The sequence below is a fragment of the Aquila chrysaetos genome, chromosome 2, assembly GCF_900496995.4.
Source record: "Aquila chrysaetos chrysaetos chromosome 2, bAquChr1.4, whole genome shotgun sequence".
NCBI lineage: Eukaryota > Metazoa > Chordata > Aves > Accipitriformes > Accipitridae > Aquila > Aquila chrysaetos.
The window spans coordinates 75,823,136-75,843,381 of NC_044005.1; the positions used below are offsets into that span (position 1 = coordinate 75,823,136).

The following is a 20,246-nucleotide window of genomic DNA, read 5'->3' on the forward strand; positions in this document are numbered from 1 at the left end:
TCAAAGCTCATGATCAAGAATGCACCATGTAATTACTTATGTTCCCTTAAAACACTTCATAGCATAAGGAAAACCATTTCATACAAAACCAGAAAAGAACTTTTTTCAATTGGAACATCTGGAGAAAACAAATGTAGTCTTACCTTTGGGCTGCTGTTTTTACTACTGCTGTCTGTGCATGCGCATGGTGAAAACGTCTACCATGTACTACAGTTACAGGACACGACATATTCTGAGCATTTTCACTGCAAACATACAGAAAAAGTGTTTAAGAAAAGGGTCTCATGTATTTGTACATTGTCTTAGCTAAAAATTGTGGTGTCCTGCTTTTACAATAACAGCCATACAAAACCACAAATCAATGCAGTATTTCTGAATCAATAATACAACTTATTAGCACCCTCTGACAGGCATAAAAACATTCAGTCTAGAATAAAATAGACAAATAAGAATATACACAATTTTCTTTCTTTTTCCCCTGGAAGAAAAAGTTAAGATTTTTTAAAATGTTATCAACATCCAAAACACTGTGAAACAGCTCTCCTTTACTCAACCCCATCACTGCAAAAAGACACTGGCTTTTTTATTGAATTAAAACCATTTATAATTATTTTTATATTTCCATCTATACATTTTATTAAGGCATAATATTAACTACTTTAATATGACTTAAAGGGCATAACGTGAACAGATTGAATTGCACATTCAGGAATTTCTCTTATCTTACTACTAATAAGGGAAAATAAACACAGACAACTTGTGGATGTAAGATGGCTAGTAACTGAAACAACACAATACATCCCAAAAATAAAAGATTCTCAGGTGCTCAAATATCTCAGCAGGACTCTGCACAGAGATAATATATTAACCAACGTCTTTTAGCATTTTTTTTGTTTCTTCATTTGTTGCCTTTTGACTCTTTAATCTCATTACTATGTAAAACAAGTAATTCTGGAGAGAAGATTACTTACCATTATCCTCTCTAGTAAAAGCTGATACAAAGATACAGTAGATTAGTAATATAGTACTCCTTCGACAGTCATTAGACCCTAACAATTATCCTGCACACTTCTGTGGCAGGACACACAATACTACATTTGAAATGTTCAAAAAACATGCAACTTTTAATAGATGGCATGTTGATAATGCAAACTGTTTCAAATTATGGAAATTCAATGCTTAAATTTTGCTTGTAAAATTGCTTGGAAATTTTAATTGCACCAAATAAAATTATGTGAAAAAGCACTCCGATTGATACAAAATATTTCTCAGAAATACTATTCAACAGAAGTTTTGCTCCTGCCATTTGTCCCGTTATGAACAATGAAAAAAACCTGAAGTACCAAAATTCCCCCAAAAGCTGACAACCAATTCCTAATCCTTCCTCTACATTCCCACAAAAGGTGAAAGTGAGCAAACTGCTAGCTTGCTTTTCAAATTTCTTTCACTTTAGCACTACAAACATTTTTGGGAGCATTATATTGAGTATTATAAGTCAATATTAGAAGCTTTCAGAGCATTTCTGACTGATTATGAGACGACTGTTATGATCTGACTGATCATAACATAACCATGAACATAACAGAACAAGACCTGTCAAAACCAACCAAACGGTAAAACTCTCTTTTCTAGAATATGAAGTTTAGAAACATCATAAATGTTCTGACTTTAACAGTTCAACTCCTAAAAACTAACCTAATAGCATCCCATTCAAACACCAACCTCTGGAAAGTAAACACACACATCCTACATGCTTCCAAGTCAAGACTATGCAACTCCAGCTGGTCAGTCATCATCGAGACCAAATTACAGTCAACCTTCTGTTTAATGTTGTCACCTGAGAAATAAAAAGCTGACAGCTACTTGCCCTAAATACCTTAGGGTGTCTCAAATCCTCTCTGGCTTCCAGCTTAGTGTCTTTGAAAGAGATACTAGAGAAGAAAACACAAGCAGAGTGCAGGAATTCCTTCTCAAATGCTTAAGACTTAAGGAGTTTAAACAAGCAAGCAAGACTATAAACACACCTAATCTCACGTTTTATCATTTTATTTGTTGAATCTGAGCTTTGCCAAACTATCATGATTGGGAAACTCCAAGTCTTGTGCCCCTGCAGCACAAAAAAGTGTTAAGCAGTGCTTCTGCTTTGTGCCTCACACTCAAGTAGTGAGAAACTCCAGTAGGTGCTGGAATAGAATATCGCAGCCTGCTGGGTGATCAGATCTGAGTCGAAGCAGACTGTTCGAGATGGCACACTTAAATGGTTCATATGGCGTCAGATATGCTTCCAAGAAGGACAGCTGTAAAATACAACCTGCTCTATAATCCTGTTCTTTGAATAGAACATACCCAGTGCAGACAGAATCACCAGAAAATTTAATGATGACATCCTAGCAAGTTGCAAAATGGGTACATCTGAACTGACATCTGGTTTCGCAAGTTTCAGCCCAGTTTCAAGAAAATTAATATACAACACTAAAACCAGGGTGATATAATGGTCTGAAAGTTCCTTGAAAGAACAAATGTTCTAGAAGTCTCATAGAACTTACAATATATTAACAATACATGTCTCCTTGACGTGATCTCAGAAACCACAGAATCATTTAAAGTCTAGGCTCTGATGGAAACAAGGTTACACTATCACATTCTATCAACTGATACTAGGAACTTCTTAATACAGATTCAAAAGGCAAAGCACAGAGGAATCTTGCACTGGGCAAAGAGATGGATCTAGAAGTAATGGAAGCATGACATTTCAGGAACACAGGACACAACTACAGACTACATTAATTCTGCTGTTCATCAAATAACTTTTTTTTATAAAATATTACCAAAAAAAAATCTAAAAGGGACTTAATAATGTGAGAAATTTTGATACAAGTTATTGAAAACTAGCAAAGATAAAAGCAATTTAAAGTAAGTCCTCATGATTAAAAAAACAAACAAAAAAAACCCAGAAGAAAACCCCAAACAACAAAACTATTAGGGTTAAGTTAAGAGTTTGATAGTGGATTTGCCTAATCAGATAACAGAAGATAATTTTTTGGTTGGTTTAAATTTTTGCACATGCAAGTGGAGATGTACAGGGAAAATTTCTTCTCACTATCCTTCCATATTCCTTCCTCCTATCACTCACGCCCTGGATTTTAGGGAATGCTGTACTACAGGAACACTAATTTGAGTCAAGCCCCACTGATCTGAAGAGTTTTTAATCCCTATCCTGCAGACAAGGTAGAAAAAAAGAGACTTCAACTTTGTGACAAAAATCACTATGCATCTCAAGTATCTGATCTTGCACTTAATCTAGCAGTTTAACTGCATGATAAGCCTTTAGAATTTTCTCTAGTTAAAGAATCAAAATATTGAAAGTGTAACTATTAAGCACCTTCCGTGCTATGTGTCAAAGTGAACACACCACCAGTCTTCACTACAGACAGTGAATTGATCACAAACCTTTATGGATTTGGGGAATTTGTTGTGATACATGTGTTATGAAAGATATAACGCTATCAAAATTAAGGTATTAAATCAAGATAATCACCTATAGCATAATCACATTTCCAAGCAGACTTAGTGACCAAAATCTGAAAAGGAGTTAAATAATGTTGGTAGTATGAGTTTTAATCAAACATCAAGTATTTACAGCAGTCACAGTGGCCTACACACATCCATTACTCTCAACTAAATCCCTTCATTAATGACAGTTTAGTAAGAAGAAGGTGGATACTTGTGTTTTCCATTTCAATTCAGCGTGCAACTCAGTACTAGACAGAAGGTAGATGCCTGCTTTCAAAGTAGATGATGTGACCTTTAAGTAAGGTAACACCCATGCAACAGATAGGTAGGTCTTAGGTTTATAAGGTAGTATTTGTCAATAGAAGGCAGTCCCAGTCCAAGTAACAGAATGCCTGAACTAAATGCTTAGACTGTCTAAAAAAAAAAAAAATAAAAAAATAAAAACCTCAGCAATTATTTACCTTAAAAACAAAATAAAACCCACATACCTTTCTGGAACTTAAGAAAAAAACCACAAATACACAGTCAAGACTGCTTTAACAGAAAAGGGAGAAAAATTACATAGGAAGGTTGGATTTCACTACAAATCCCACAGCCAGACAGAAGAAAATTCTGGTTTCCAGAGGATTAGAGGAATCTTATTTTAAACGGTTAGGTGTACTCAAAACAAAAAACAAATATAATGTACATGCACAGGCTTCTTCACTACTCTTGTTTTGAGTCTTTTTTGTTTTTAAGGTAAGTAATTGCTGAGGTTTCATAAGAACTGGCCAATTTGAAAAGAAGCAAGCCAGAAACCTGTATGTAATCTTATAGATCTGTTGTATGTACTAAAAATTAAAGACTGAAACACAAAACATCATTTGCGTAGCATAAATCAAGGATAACGAAGTACTGTCCTAATTTGGGTAAATGTAAAAAGAATGATGGAAGTAAGAACCCATGTTCAGAGTTAGCAAGAACTGCCAAGGAGGTGCCTGAATGTATTGAAAAATAACAGACCCCTGTGCAATGGCACAACTTTTAACCTATAACAAAAAACTTGCCATTACTAAATCCATTTTATTTAAAAAAAGCTTTTAAGTTCCACATAACATCCTATTAGCCTATCTCAAAAACCAAGACATTGTCTGTATTCCCATCAAAGGAAGGGAGGGAAAACGTAGGTGCACTCTCACCAAAAAAGCTCAGTGAAATCTTTTTTGTAAATGTCTGATCATGTCTGATCTGTGGATCTGATCTATCAGGTCTGAAACATCTGCGGAGAGAATGCAATTATTGCTTTTATGTTTCATTGGACATTGGGAAGGCAGTGATTTTGATTCAGGTTTATATGAACAAACCCTACACAATAAAACTCTATGAGCAGAGGTGAATTTTTAAACGGTGATGGGATGGGAGAGATTAATACTTTTATATAAGTCTACGTGCCTTTTTTTGTCTTCGTTAATCTAACATTTAGCTAGAAATCATGACTCTTCAGACAAGTTCATTATTGAAAACTTAATAAAATGTAAATAAAGTGTTAGACACACTTAAGCTTACTCAAAATAATCTAGTATACAATACTTAATATTGTGTAGTTACTGTTCCAAACATACATTGCATATACCCAAACAATCCCCTATGCAATGGCACGTTGGTTATAACAATAACTTGAACTGTTACGAGTGCAGAACCCTACTCATCAGTGAAAGTTTCACTGTTCTTTGTGAAAACTAAGCCACTAAATAAGAATGCAGAGTATCCTCATTCACCTAATAAGCTAAACTGTTGTTTATGTGGTCCTTACAGCTGTAGTCCCCAACAAGAAAATGTTCATAACTGGCCCTTTATCAGAAAATTCAGGATCTGTGGGGGTTAGTTTTGTTTTGGGTTTGTTGGTTTGTTTTTTTTTTTTTTATTTAAGAGTATGGATGAACTTAAGACCATCCACAAGCTACAGAAAAACTAAATTACAGCGATATGTATCACATTTGGTTAAGACAGTGGGTGAAGGGCCACCTAGGTTTTGAAATTCTCCAAGATAGATTAATATGTGGGAATAGGTTACAATTACAACATAAAGGCAAGAAGAGTCTTTATTTTGACTGAAGTATGTACAATTCTTGTATTTGTTCTTCTCCATCAAACTGATGGACCACCAGTCCAGACTGGAAATTCTAGATTTGTTCCCTGTACGTTAGGCTCAAAGATCAAAACTGCAACAGAGGACACACATCACATAGGACTTCAAGGGTTTATTTTCTCAAGTGACTCTGTAATAAGATGGTCCCACTAACCAACAATGCTCTACGGATCAGCATGCAAGAATGAAGATAAGGACAGCCTTCATACAGCTACACATGGGTTAGATATTTGATGACTGGCCCAACTATAGCTAGCTATCTTACTAACTTTTCCTTCCTGCAAAGGTAACCAAATTGAGGACACTTTAGCAATATGAAACACTTCCACAGAAAGTTACATGAATGTATCACTTTTTATTATATACTAAATAAAGAGATCAGTCTGTTACAAGCTAGGGACAGTAGTAACAAGCAAGTACAGCACTGAATGCTTAAACACTGTTCCTGTCAGCTCTAAGTGCAAGTGACAATTTCAAGCTATCATGTAGGAGTGTAGGTATTTGCTGAATCCTTTAAAGGAATAGTCTGTGACTCCTAAGTCAAATGATACCTTGCAATAAGGAAAACAAGAGTATGCATCCTGAGTTAACCTTGGCAATTCACAGTCATGGAAAGAAGAAATTCTTGATGGGAATGTTAGAAATATTCTTCTACCTGCTAGCACTATAGAGGAAACAATAGCACACGCAGACAACATTGGTAAGGCACTGACAAGTACGCCAGTGAATGCTCTAACTATATTTTAATAATATTCTGGTATTTTATTAATGTGCTATTTAACATTTTGGAAGAGGAAAAGACCTTAATCTAGTTTTCTATCTTTGCTCAGAAGCACAGAACAGCGTAGCTTCTTAAAATGCACAGCAGATAATGCAAATGTACTACAAGTTCTGTTCATTCAGCATTGACTTATATCAATGATTAAGTAGGTAAGTAAACATAACGCTAAATGTAGTACCTCAGTTTCTTGTTATTTCCCATCATGTTGAGGCCAATTGAGTTCCCTTTAAAAAGTCTTCCAGCTTTGCCTCGCCTTGCATATGTTTTTATGGAATCACCACTGGTGCCGACAGCTCCAGGCCGACAACGAAGTGACTGTGACAACAGAATTCACATATATTAAAATACTTGTATAAAAGTTAAAAAGAAAAAACTAATTACAAAATATTTATATAAATATTACTTCGGCTTCATTTTCAGACTGCTTTTGTACCAAATTTCATGTAAAATATACCCCATCTACACCCTTACTCACTAGGATTCCTTACTAAACAAAATATTAACATTTTCAAAGTATTATGAAGCATCTTGCAGGTGTAAGCTATTTCAGTATACATAAAAAACCACAAAAAGCATGGGTTTTGCCTATGTATCTTCTCCTTTTATATATACACACACACATACAAAATTGGGAACCTGACAGTAAGCAATCATGGGATATAATGATTAATATTTTTAATTAAAAAACAGAATCCCATTAACGATAACTGCCTGAACTTAAAACTAGTTATTCATGCTCATGTTTTCAGAATACTATACAAAACAACAAGATCTATAGGATTAAGAGGAACAAAACCATTAAGGGTAGGCAGATTAATAGCTTGAGCGTATGTTGCTAGATCAACACACAAACTTTCATATTGTAATACCACATCATGACTATGCAACATTATTTAAGAACCCAGCAAACTTTAAAGATACATTTTCACTATGAGATAAACAGAGTACTTGCCTTTCTTTCGTCATTGGGACTGAAAGGCCCATCACTGTCATCTACGCTGAGCAGATTTGCCTCGCTAGATAGGTGTGGGAGAGAAAAGCAGATACATTGTAATGCAACAGAGCACGGGCAAAACATTCTAAACACAGAGGGCTTTTTTTCCTTCCCTCTTTAAATTTAAATGTATCATATACACCGTGTGTGTATATATATATACATATATATATGCCTAAAACAACAGGATCATAAAGTGGGCAACGTAGTGATCCAGACGTATTATATGAACCTGAACTTAAAGTGTACATCAAATTATTTCACAAAAAGCAAAATTAAAAGGATGTTATTAATTCAAAAGAGAATACTATTGGACCTTCAATATTGTTACGGCAATGTTACTGACATCATGAAAGATTCTGTACAACCCTATGCATAAACTGAGTCAAATACTAAATTAACCTATAAAGCATAGTCTTAGTTTGTTCATGCATATAAATGTTGAAGTATGTAGTTTAAAACTGCATACTTAGTGCTTTAGGAGAAGAACTTGCATATAACTAAATTTTATCCCATAGCAATTACTGCCAAAATATGTCTTCCTAAAAATAGCATATTCAGTTTGGCTCAACTGTTCATTAAAATGTGTTTCTTTAGTGCTTCTATGTCTGTAATCCTCAACTATTATAACAGGGAAGAAGATACAAAAAAAGAAACCCACCCCATGATACTGTGAAAACGTACTCTTTTCAGTAACAGGCAATTATCCTCAAATAATCTTTAGTATTTAAATTAAAACCCCAATCATACATTTCATACTGATACCAGCTAGATTAGGCTAAGACATTCTTGCTTCCAGGAAAAGCTCCCAGGAGAAGCAACCTGCAGATAATCCCTTCTCATCAATCCTGGTAAGGTTACTCCTCTCTTGGTCACAACAAAATAATACAACTTTTAGCCGACTTGTAATTGCATGGTTTGGGGGTTTTTCATTAAGGTCATACAGGCAGAAATGACTTAAGAATACAAGCAGTTATGCCAGGAGTTCCAAGGGAACAGCTACACAAGAGAAACGATGGAGGTGAAGGTGGAAACACATCTTGGCTGCAGGTATGACATGTGGACTGCAATATACATAGTGACTTTAGCTCTTTATATGTAAGGTAACTACTCAGTACTCTTCCCCCCCCAAGCCCTAATTCCCAAAAAACTTTTTCCATACACAAGATTTCCCTTCATGTTACAATTTATACCTCCACCTTATGCAATACAGGTATCCCTACAGCAAATAAAAGAAAAGAAAAAAGTTCTTAACTCAGGGTGAGAATTGCAGACCCTGAAACTTCACGAGATAAGATTGTGCGCACAGTTGGTTTTGATATGGGAAGAATGATGTAAATGTCAATGCTCAGTCAGTGGCACTGTTGTGTTTTCCTTTCATTTACAGATAATTTTAGGTGCGTAACGGTAAAAATGAACAGTGCAGTGGATCATCACTAATTTCCAATAGAAAGTGTCACAAAGACAAAGGAGTATAGTTGTACTTCCGTACAGCCTACCCATGGATATAAAAATTTTAGAATACTATAACATTTTTTTTAAACTCTCTTTCAGGATAGATTGTTCTTTCAAGGGAGGCTTATAGAGGTTTCTCAACCCCTCAGCAGAAGACAATGAGTTTAACGATTTCAGAAAATTTCCAGATCCTAAAGACTGAATAAAACCCTGCAGCACAGACATGAATAGCAACCTATGGTACCTGCAGCTCTGGCATTTACCTACTGTGTTGACCTAGCCAGATCATTTTACCTCTAGATATGTTTTCCTTCTTCAGCTCCAGCTCATACAAAAATCATGATGATTTTCAAAATGCCCTCGTGCAGTGGCTATATTTTTAGGGCTTCAAGATGCCATAATACTGCAACCATTTTAACAAAGGGTGTTTGGGTGGGTGAGAGAGAAAGTAACAGACTGTAAATGAACAAAACACTGAAAAAAATCCTTAAACTGAACAAGAATAACTCTTACAATGCAACTAAGATGACATGACTAGAAAAATATTTGGGGACTGGATGTTTTTAAAGAACCAATATTTTTAGTTTTTAAGCAATGCGAAGTATATGCATCAGTACCAGAAAGGCTGTTTTTTCAGAGAGCAGAATACATAGCAACTGAGTAATGTCTATTTGCTCATGTATCACATGCTTACACTTGTCTGCTTAAAAGACGGAATTTATACAGACAGGAAAAAAAAACCACTATACCACACTCCCACATACCAGACAATAACATTTTAAAACTACTGAAATGAAGCTCAGTGGTCTTGCTGGGAGGAGGCTATGCCTCCACACTTTGTCACTTTTAACCAGGGAACTAGAGAGAGATATTTTCACAATTAGAACTACAATTTCTAACTTTTAAATACTTTAATTAAAATTTTATAACAAATTAAAGTTAAGTCTTTACTAAAATTAAGGGGGGGTGGGGGGTGGGGAATAGAAGTAAGTAATTTAGGTAAACAGAGATCTTTCCAAAAGGGAGTTCATAATTACACATTCAAATTTAGGCACTGAACAAGAAAAAAAAAAATATTCTATTTCCTTATCTCTAATCACTTACCATTTGTTTAATGTTTTAAAACATTAAGAACTGTGCAATAGCTAGTTAGATACCTCAGTTTAATAGACCATGTTTTTACTACTATCTACAACCAACCCAAACTTTAAACCTCTGTTGGTTACTGAGTTTACACTCCAATGAGCTGCAAGCATATTTCTATCAACTACCAACTAATTCAGTAATGTTTCAAATGTAATTGGAATTTCTTTCTGAAAACTCTTACATATAGAAACAGGAGGCTGACATACTTCCCCTCACAGTGCACTGTGTACATTCTTTATTTTAAATTACATGGTGGTAGGCAGCACATTGAAAAAAGCCCTGATAGAGGCACAAGAGAAGTAGTGGTATTATTCAACTCATGCACAATGCTATCTCGTTAAAAATAACCTTAACTAAAACTGCTAAAAATTAAGAACCGAGGCTCTGAACAAAATGTTCTTTATCAATTTAAAGGCTATAGTCCCTTACTAACAGGGTCACAAATGAAGCATAAATCATCTACATAAACATGGGTTTTTTTCTGAGAAAGGAATGAAAAGGAAAAAAGTATTGGAAAAAAGCTAAACAGAAATAATAATAAAAAAAGTATCATTGCTTTTCTAGTTAGGAAGACAAGAGAACAAGCAGTTTATGCCCCTAAATAAAAGGGGAAAAAAATTCTTTTTGAAAGAAAATGTTAGTTAAGAAAAGATACCATAGTGCAAATAAATTAGACCCATTTATTTGTATTCAGTTTTTTGATAAGGCCATTATTGAACAATCTCAGTGGAAGGCCCAAGTCTGGGCTATTAAAAAAAAACCATTATGACAGCCAAGAGAAAACTGGGCCCATGAGTTTACAAAACCACTGTGGGGCGTATTGAGATATACTTCGAAAACATTTACCTGGATATTAAAAAGGAAGTAAATATAAATTATCCAAGACACTTCAGGAACAATCACCTGTAAAACTAGAAACTATCTTATAACATGTTAATTTCAGAAATCAATTTAATTAATATATTACTTTGGCCATGTTTGCATACATCTTCCATCCTTTCACGTCTTCTGCTACATAAGATACACATCATTTCCATCATTTATTCTGTGATGGTCTACACAGGTTTCAGTGTGTTCAACCGACCAAATGGTCTTTTTTTCTGTTGTTCTACATAAAGGTTCCACTCCTTCTGTATGATCTCCAAGCACAAAGCAAGAAAAGTCTCAAGTCACTTGCTATCATCTTGATTGCTATCTTAAGTAGATCAAACCTTGCAAATCATCAGAAATGTTACGTTTACTTTTTCAAGCGGACTGAAGATCATCTGCAGGCATTTACTTTGGGATAAAGCACTTGTCAATCACCATTTTGGATTTCCGTAACTCTAGTTCCACACCAAGTATCAACTCTAGCAGCATTTAAAAATGTATATATTGTGTTGGGTGATGATCTACTTTTCCGAATCTTCTTCAGTTTACAAAAGTTCTTTACTCTTTTTGTGTTCAGTACTTGACACCTTACCATTATGGACACAGCCCATCTAATTCCCCAAATAAGTTAAACAACACACTTCTTTTAAAACAATCTATTCTAAAAATTGCTTTGGTAGGAGGTCCTTAGCCACATATTTTGTGTTCATCTCACTGAGGAAAAATAATCCAAGCACACATCCAGTATTGACCAACAACATTAGCACAGGTCTTATGGGGTAGTATAAGAACACAGCCAATCCTTTAAGTGCTGGAATGTTATTCTTGGGCTAGTTCAAAACACACTTATTGTGTATCTGCCATTAAGAGGGCAAAAAGCTGTGATAAGGTCAGACACTAAAATGCTAGTTAGTGCCTCAACAACAAGCATGAGATGCATCCGGATGCTTGCCTTAGATTTACAGCTTTCTCCACACAGAAATGCAGTTAAATAGTTAGTATCAGTACTAACAATAGTTAGTACCATAGCAAATGACATTTTTAAAAATCGCCAGAATACATACTTATTGCATAGTATACTCAAAATACTGGGGTGATACTAAGCTTTACGCTGGAACAATTCTATGAACTAAATCTGCTAATCTTTGAAATATTCTGCTAAGGGTGAAGGGAATTTAGAATTTAGAAAAGGACAATTTACTGTCACATCATTTGTTTTCTAAAGATTCTCTTCTGTCAGAATTTTGTTATACAAAGTAAAAATGTATCAGAAAAGCAAAATACACAAGTTATTTCAAAATGCTCAAAGCTTACAATGCCATTAAGACAAAAAAAAACAGGTGTTACCAAAAGTAAATATGTGGGCAGCTTAAAGCATATAGCTGTTTGGAGGGAGTGAAAAGTTGCCTGAAATGGTATTAGAGGATGGGTAAGCAAAAAAGGCAGGATCTCCAGTTTAAATCAATTTTCAACTGCTCTTTTATCTATACAGATAAGATTCTGCATAATTCACAGGTATAAAACAGAATTACTGACATGAGTAGGTAATAAAATTTCAATACTGGCTACAGAAAAAATGTTTATTGTACAGAATATTTGAAAGGAATGAAAAAAATGACTCAGAAATACCATCTTAAAATCAGATACAATTATATAAAACATATGTTCTATAATCAGTTTTTCAAACTTTATTTTTTTTTAGCATCACTGCACTATACATATCTCATTCTGTGTTCTTAAGTCAACATCAGCTGGAGACAGACGGAAAATGGCAGTAAATTACTAGAAGAAAAAAAGCTACTATGCTTACAAATGTGAGTTACTTATTTCTGAAGACAAGTAAAATGCAAATACTAACTGTATTGTATGTACTGCTACTACTGCACCAGAAATGGATGTAAAATTGCTAAGGAAAAAAGCAAGCTTAATTTTATATAACTAAAATGCCCTTAGTTTGAGAACCTTTTAAAAAGTGGTTTTAACTTCTGATACAGTTCTGTTTTGACAGAAGTTCTTCATGCTTACCTCACACTTCAATGAACTCCTGAACTCATTTTTTAATGACTAAACCATCATATTTCTTAATGTTTTTGTTAAGATTACAGCATAGCCTGCTGCTGCAGCCTAAGTAAGTGGTTATGCATCTACTTTCCTATATCCTTTCCAACACACAGTATTTGGCAGAGTATTACAAGATACAAATTCATGTAAGAATTATTTCTGTACCTAACCACAGGATTCAGTTTCTCCTTACTAGAGGACCATAGCATCCTTTTTTAAACTTGCAGGTTCTACTCTCCAAATATCTAAGAACAACAAATAAACCTAAAATGCATTCTCCAAGCATGAAACTTGTTTAGTCTCCTTCATTAGTCTTTTCGGAAATAAATACATTAACATTGAGAAAACATATTAGCAACAATAAAACGTCACAAGGACAAAGTATGTATTCAAACTACACACATAGGGTTTAAGTTTTAGTCAAAATCCACACACACTAAGTAAATAAATAAATGATCAGGGAACAAAAACAGCCTTGACTCTACCCAGTGAGATAAACACAAGGGAAAAAAAACAACAGACTTTTAAGCTCAATTTAACTTGATGTAGTCCTACAGCTACTGAAGTACCTTAATCATAACTGTGAAGTACTGAGCAGCATCACCAGTAAAGGAAAAGTTGAAGCTGCTTGGATACCCTACCTTTCCATTTCTTTACTTTACATGTTGACACATTTCTTGTCTGTGTTCCTTAGACTTACACAGTAGCTCCAAAGACAATTGCAACACTTTTGAAATGCACTGTGCCCTATGTTGTAAGTGCCGCGTTCACAATTAACTTTACATTATAATGCATTTTTATATGGCAATACTATTTAAAATAATCACTTCTTTGAAATAATTTTTCTTAATCACTTCAATTTTTAAGATATTATATATTGTTTCTTATTAATAAATTACAAAAAAAGTATTTATTTATAAATAGACACTTATACTTTCAATAGCCTAAATAAAAGCATCCTTACTCTTTCTCTGCATCTCCTTCACTTTCTTCTGCATGATCAAAGCTCCAATTATTTTTAAAACCTCCATCTCTCCTGGACTGTGATCTATCCAAAGCTGAAATGAGAACAAGTTAAGATAAGTCTTATTTTCAAGTTGAGTTATCAATCAACACAAACTAGAGGAGTAAAGCAGATGCATATATTTTCCCCAAGCCTTTATTTTGTTCATGTCAATGTTTAACTATCATTTGACAAAAATAAGTTCATCGATGCAGTGGTGACTCATATTCCTAAATAAATACAAGTGAGTTAGCAAGCTATTAAAAATGATGACATGAGGTAGTTTTACACAGATTTCAACTGTTTTACTGACACCTGTAAATTTACGGGTTCCTTCTCTGATATGAGTTACATGCCACATGCAGAAAGGGTCCTCACATTTATTTTTTAAATGTCTAATACCCAAACACATATTTAATTTTTCCATATAAAAGCAACAGTCCTGAACTGCCCCAAGTACAATTTCAATATAATACTTTTTTTGTTAATTCAACATCTGACACTGACCTGAATTAACATCTGATGCTAACTGAAATTTCAGTGTTAGCATCAACTAAGTAAAAAAAAATTGAACTTTCTGAGAACAGTCACACTACATCAAATTTCAGATTTATCTACTGCAATATCCAACAATATGGACATTTTCATGTAATATGATGGCATGGTGGTATTCTTAAGTGAAGGTGGTCCAGAGACAGCACTCATTAAAGCAAGGCACTGTTCACACCGGGCGCTAATTATTGTGACTAAGAGCTGTCTCACACAAACTATGCAGCAGCTTTGATTTTGGTATAATTTAAATGTGTCTTTTCTTACTATATTTTTCTTTACATAGTTGGAAATGCATTTAGAAATAATGAATGCAACTCTATGTTTTGACAGAAAGAAAAAACAAAATCACAACCAACAACATATGTCTAGAGTTAAAGTATAAACAGTGCACACAGAAATATTTATTGCATATTCAACCTCTGCTTCCAGCTACTTACATCTACTGAGGCCTTCCTAAGCCATGGATGATATTTTTGTGTTTAACAGCCTTTGCTAGCCTTTTTCTTCTGCCTGCTTGCTTTTTTAATCAACCCTACTGTACAGAATCAACAGCATATTACAGTAGATAGTACCTTGGCTTAATTACACATTATATGAGTAAGTATCTCCTTTTGTTTGTCCTGATTCAATCTGGCATCTTTTGCTCCTACTTAGTTCTACTCCTCCAGTTCTTGTACTTTGGAAGACAGTAACATGTAATTCTTCCTTATTCACTCATGATTGCATAGATCTCTGTTGTGTTCTTTCATGGTCATCCTTTTCCCAGTCAGAAAAAGAAAAAAAACTGAGTCTTTTTAATTTTTTCCTCACATAAAAGCTGTTTCATGCCTTTAAATCACTCTCAGTGCTTCTCTCTGAACCTCTTCTAGTCTACTGTAGCCTTTTTGAGATGAGAAGAGGATACCAACACCATGAGGAATATTCAAGATGCATACGTACCATGAATTTCTACAGAAGCAGCATGATGTTTCTGGTTTGTTCTTTATTCCTTTCCTAATAAGCCTTAACATTGGATTTGCTGTTTTCACTGCTATGGAGAACTGCATTTATCTTTATGTACTAGATAATCCCATCTTTCACTCATGGTTGGTAAGAACCAGTTCAGAGCCAATCATTGTCTACAAAAATTCTCCTTCCCACTTCTCATTCACTTAGATTACTTGGCATTTACCTACACTGAATTTCATGTACGATTTCAACCCACATAACCCAAAACCTGAGCATCTGCAGTTTTCTTTAAATAGCTAGCCACTATGCTAACCCAAATAAAGTTTGCAACATGTACAAATTTTGTCACCTTGCTATCAAACCCTTTTCCTTCTATCTGTGCACCAATGTTAAACACAGAACCTTGTGGAGTTCAATCAGTTACTCCTTCTATTAACAAAAAGAACCATTTTTGCCCTCTGTTTCCATCTGTTGCCAGTTGTTCGTTATAAAACTTTCCATTTAATCCAGAGGCAACTTAGCCTCTCCAAAAGCCTTTGGTAAAGGACTTTATAAAGGGAACGATTAATTTAATTCTCATCTTCATTATCATTTCTATGGATTTGGGTTCCATGGTCACAAAGCTCACTAATTTAAAGCTCCTCACATACCTCCACTGCCTTTCTAAAAAGCTGGTATCATACCAGCTACCTTCTTTACCTGTAGCAGAAAGATGATGCTAACCAACAAGTAACATGCTACAGTCATTAGCTCCTTCATTCCCAAGTTCCTCTTACACTTCGATGAATGCCATTTGATCCTGCTGCCTTGTTCATTTTTTGCTTAATGTACTGCAATTTCTTCCACTGATGTATCATTTTCAGTCATATAGTCTATCACATTCCTTTTTAAGAAATATTCTGGCATGAAGACCTCTGGAAGTGTTGTCAAAGTGAGTGCAAGCAATTCCATTTTTCAGCTATGACCTTATATTCTCCAAAGCTGCCATTTACAACTTGGCTGTACACTGACCCTACAGATACTCCAGAAACTTTTATGCTGAGTTTGAAGAAATACTTAACAACAGTTTGTATGCCTCTTGGGAGTTATTCATCAATTTTATTTTTTTTTGCCTGCCTCATTATAATTATAGGTTAAATCCACCAGCTTTTTTATTATTCTCTACTTTCATTATTCGGACAAAAGTTCAGATTCAAGGAGGACGATGTTTTATTTCAGACATTTCACCTTACTCTGCTGTTTAGGCATGCCAATATCGGGGGGGCCTTTTGAAGTCTATTTAAATATGCAGCATGCATGTGCTGTAAGCCTCCAATATGGTGTCTTTAAATAACTCTCAAGCTGTCTGCAAATATTTTACACTCCAGCCGCACCTTTTAGTTCCTTTTCAAAAAGTTTCTTAAGATTTTCTGTAGTCCTTTTTTTGAATTAAGCATTTCTGTATTGGATGGTTTGTCCACCACTACAGACCAGCTCAGCTGCCCATGGAAGAACAGCCTTAGTATCCCAGCTCTGCTCACTCAGCTCTGGATCAATTTTCACTCTCTCTAGCATTCTTGGTCCTACCAAAAATGCAAATCTAGAAGTATATCATGATGTTAGCCAGACTGTTCACCTGAGTTACTTGATCTGAATGGTCACTTGGCATCTGATTCTATACAGGGTTTGGGTTTTTTGTTTTTTTTTTTAAACAGGGATAACAAGTCATCTGTCACACAGGCTGTTTATAACTATTTTGTAGTAAGACTTAAATTTGGGACCTCTATGTAGTAATTTTTACTATGTATATTATCAAGGCCATTTTAATCAGCAAGACACATTCATACCCAGAAGGTGAAAATATTCAAATAAACAGAGCTGGCCCCAAGATACTGAGCCAACAGAAGTCAGTTGCTATACCTCTGCCCAAGAAAGGCAGCATGCTGGAACAGATTTTACTAGCAATGTCAAATCATTTTTCTTCCCATTACAAGCTCCCTTTGGTGCACTTATACCAAGGGATATAAGCAAATCTGAGCCTGAGAAACTAGATGGAATTTAAATAGAGATCTTAAACAGGTGTATCTAAGATACTTCACTGCTTTTTTTAACAGTTGTGATCAGTCACATGTCATTTTTAAAAAGCCAATTAAAACATTTCCTGAAAAAATAATTTGTATTTTAGTTTTATTAGAACTTTTATGGCATGATTAACCACATCCTGAAGCCAACCTTTTAAAAATCCCCATACTGTCTTTTTGTGTAAAATCCAATTAACAAATTTTGGATTACAAAACAAAGTATGCTTGTAGGAAAAATGGCAGAAAGCAGATTAACACCTTTAAGTTACTGTGTGTGGATGCTGGTTTATAAACTCCTTTAGCAGGAGTTTCTATCACTCAACAGTGTCATTAAGCAATTCCTGAATGGGAGGAAAAAAAGTTCACAGTGAATCTCCATGAAATAAGAGCAAAGTTGTACATTAACAAAAAAATAAACCTTTAAAATTCTGCCTAAAACACTGAAGTGAGGAGTGACATAATAGAGTATTTAGTAAAGTGCTAGTGTCCAACAGAAGATACCATGTTAGAAGATTTTTTTTTTGCATGTCTTATACCTCGTGCTCTAAGGCCAGTCATTCCATACGAATCTGTATTACAGCTGACTGGAAAAACATACCTATTTCTTTATTGTTTTGGATGTGATGCTGTATTGGGTTTGCATGGCAAGGTTTTGGTGGCGAGGGGGCTAATGGCATGGCTTCTGTGAGCAGCTGCTGGAAGCTTCCCCCATGTCCGACAGAGCCAATGCCGGCCGGCTCCAAGACGGACCCGCTGCTGGCCAAGGCCGAGCCCATCAGCAACGGGAGTAGCGCCTCTGGGAGAACAGATTTAGGAAGGGGGAAAAACTGCTGTGCAGCATCAGCCAGAGGAGAGGAGTGAGAATATGCAAGAGAAACAACCCTGCAGACACCCAGGCCAGTGAAGGAGGGGAAGGAGGTGCTCCAGGCACCAGAGCAGAGATGCCCCTGCAGCCCATGGTGGTCCACAGTGGAGCAGATATTCACCTGCAGCCCGGGGAGGACACTACGCCAGAGCAGGGGGATGCCCGAAGGAGGCTGTGACCCCGTGGGAAGCCCATGCTGGAGCAGGCTCCTGGCAGGATCTGTGGCCCAGTGGAGAGAGGAGCCCACGCTGGAGCAGGTTTGCTGGCAGGACTTGTGACCCCGCGGGGGACCCACGCTGGAGCAGTCTGTGCCTGAAGGACTGCAGCCTGGGGAAGGGACCCACGCTGGAGCAGTTCGTGAAGAACTGCAGCCCGTGGGAAGGACCCACGTTGGAGAAGTTCGTGGAGGACTGTCTCCCGTGGGAGGGACCCCACACTAGAGCAGGGGAAGAGTGAGGAGTCCTGCCCCTGAGGAGGAAGGAGTGGCAGAGACAACATGTGATGAACTGATTCCAACCCCCATTCCCTGTCCCCCTGTGCTGCTGGTGGGGAGGAGGTAGAGAAAACCAGGAGTGAAGCTGTGTCTGGGAAGAAAGGGGGGGGAGGCAGGTGTTTTAAGGTTTGGTTTTATTTCTCATTATCCTACTCTGATATGATTGGTAATAAATTAAACTAATTTCCCCAAGTCAAGTCTGTTTTGCCCGTGATGGTAATTGCTGAGTGATCTCCCTGTCCTTATCTCGACCCACAAGCCTTTCGTCATATTTTCTCTCTCCCTGTCCAGCTGGGCAGGAGGGGTGATGAAGTGGCTTGGTGGGCACCTTGGGACCAGCCAAGGTCAACCCACCACAGATGCCGGATGCATTTACTGGCCACACGAAGACCAACTTTTCTAGGAAAGCAACTTTTTCAGATCTATGTCTGGATTGCCAGAAGAGCTCCCCATCCCTCCAGAATACAACAGTAGAGACTTTAAGGTTTCTATTACAACACACAGAAGCTTCTACAAGTCTTTCATTTGCAGAGATCACATCTCTTTCTGCGTGTCCAAGAACCATCCTAAACATGAAACCTAAATCAAACAAAGGTTTGGTTCAGGACCAAGGTGTTTTTCCAGGAGGACCTGAAGTTTACATTCTTTTTCCCCAGTTACACTGGCAAAGAAATAATATAAGCCTCATCTTACAAATGCTTGGACCATCACAACTGCAACCAACTTATCAGATACTGCAGCACTCACACAAAAAATGCAAATTAATTTAAATGTGCTCAGTATCATTGCCTTCATCCAGACTCATATTTAAGTAAATTAAAAAGAATGCTTCTAAGCTTTTTAATCTGTTGTTCATTTAGTCACCACATATATTGTTAAGAGGATACAAGTACTCGTAAAAATCTGACACATAAATATTTTTTAATTGTTTTACTTTCCCCATTGCTTCATTATTCTTTCAGACAGGCTTCTTCAGGCTTCTATGCAAAATAGCTTTTTATCTTCCAGCTTTGATACCATCAGCTCTAGTACACCAACTGTGTAACCACAGTGAGGTTGCATTTTCACATTCTGAAGCAGCACTACATGAACAGGTTTATGCACCCCTCACACCTCCTAAAAGCTGGGGCTTCTTGCTCCAGTCCTGCACCCTGCCTAACATCAGCACAGCTGTTTCATCACTGGGAGCAAACCTGGGGAAGTAAACTAATTCAGGCAAAAATACCTTGAGCAGCAGGGGAGGGTGAAAGTTATTTTTCCACCATATCAGTTTCCTCCTCTGTTCAACTACACTATCCCAGCACAGCTGTGACAGCACAGCAGAGGTAAAGGGCATCCAGAAACCGAGATTGGTATCTTTAGTGCCTAAAACAAAGA

At 36.3% G+C, this 20,246-nt stretch overlaps 1 protein-coding gene across 3 annotated transcripts in view; it reads right to left on the reverse strand.

The window, feature by feature from the left end:
* Positions 1-20,246, reverse strand: part of SENP6 (SUMO specific peptidase 6) — an 83,329-nt gene that overhangs the window by 49,026 nt on the left and 14,057 nt on the right. For 2 of the 3 annotated variants that reach the window (XM_030006007.1, XM_030006000.1), the window contains exons 2-5: positions 13,913-14,006; positions 7,375-7,438; positions 6,601-6,737; positions 144-245 (exon numbers count right to left, since the gene is read on the reverse strand). In XM_030006007.1, the coding sequence (XP_029861867.1) occupies positions 144-245; positions 6,601-6,737; positions 7,375-7,438; positions 13,913-14,006 (397 nt within the window). The remainder of the gene's footprint in view (positions 1-143; positions 246-6,600; positions 6,738-7,374; positions 7,439-13,912; positions 14,007-20,246) is intronic. The other variant, XM_030006014.1, reaches the window with a different exon arrangement.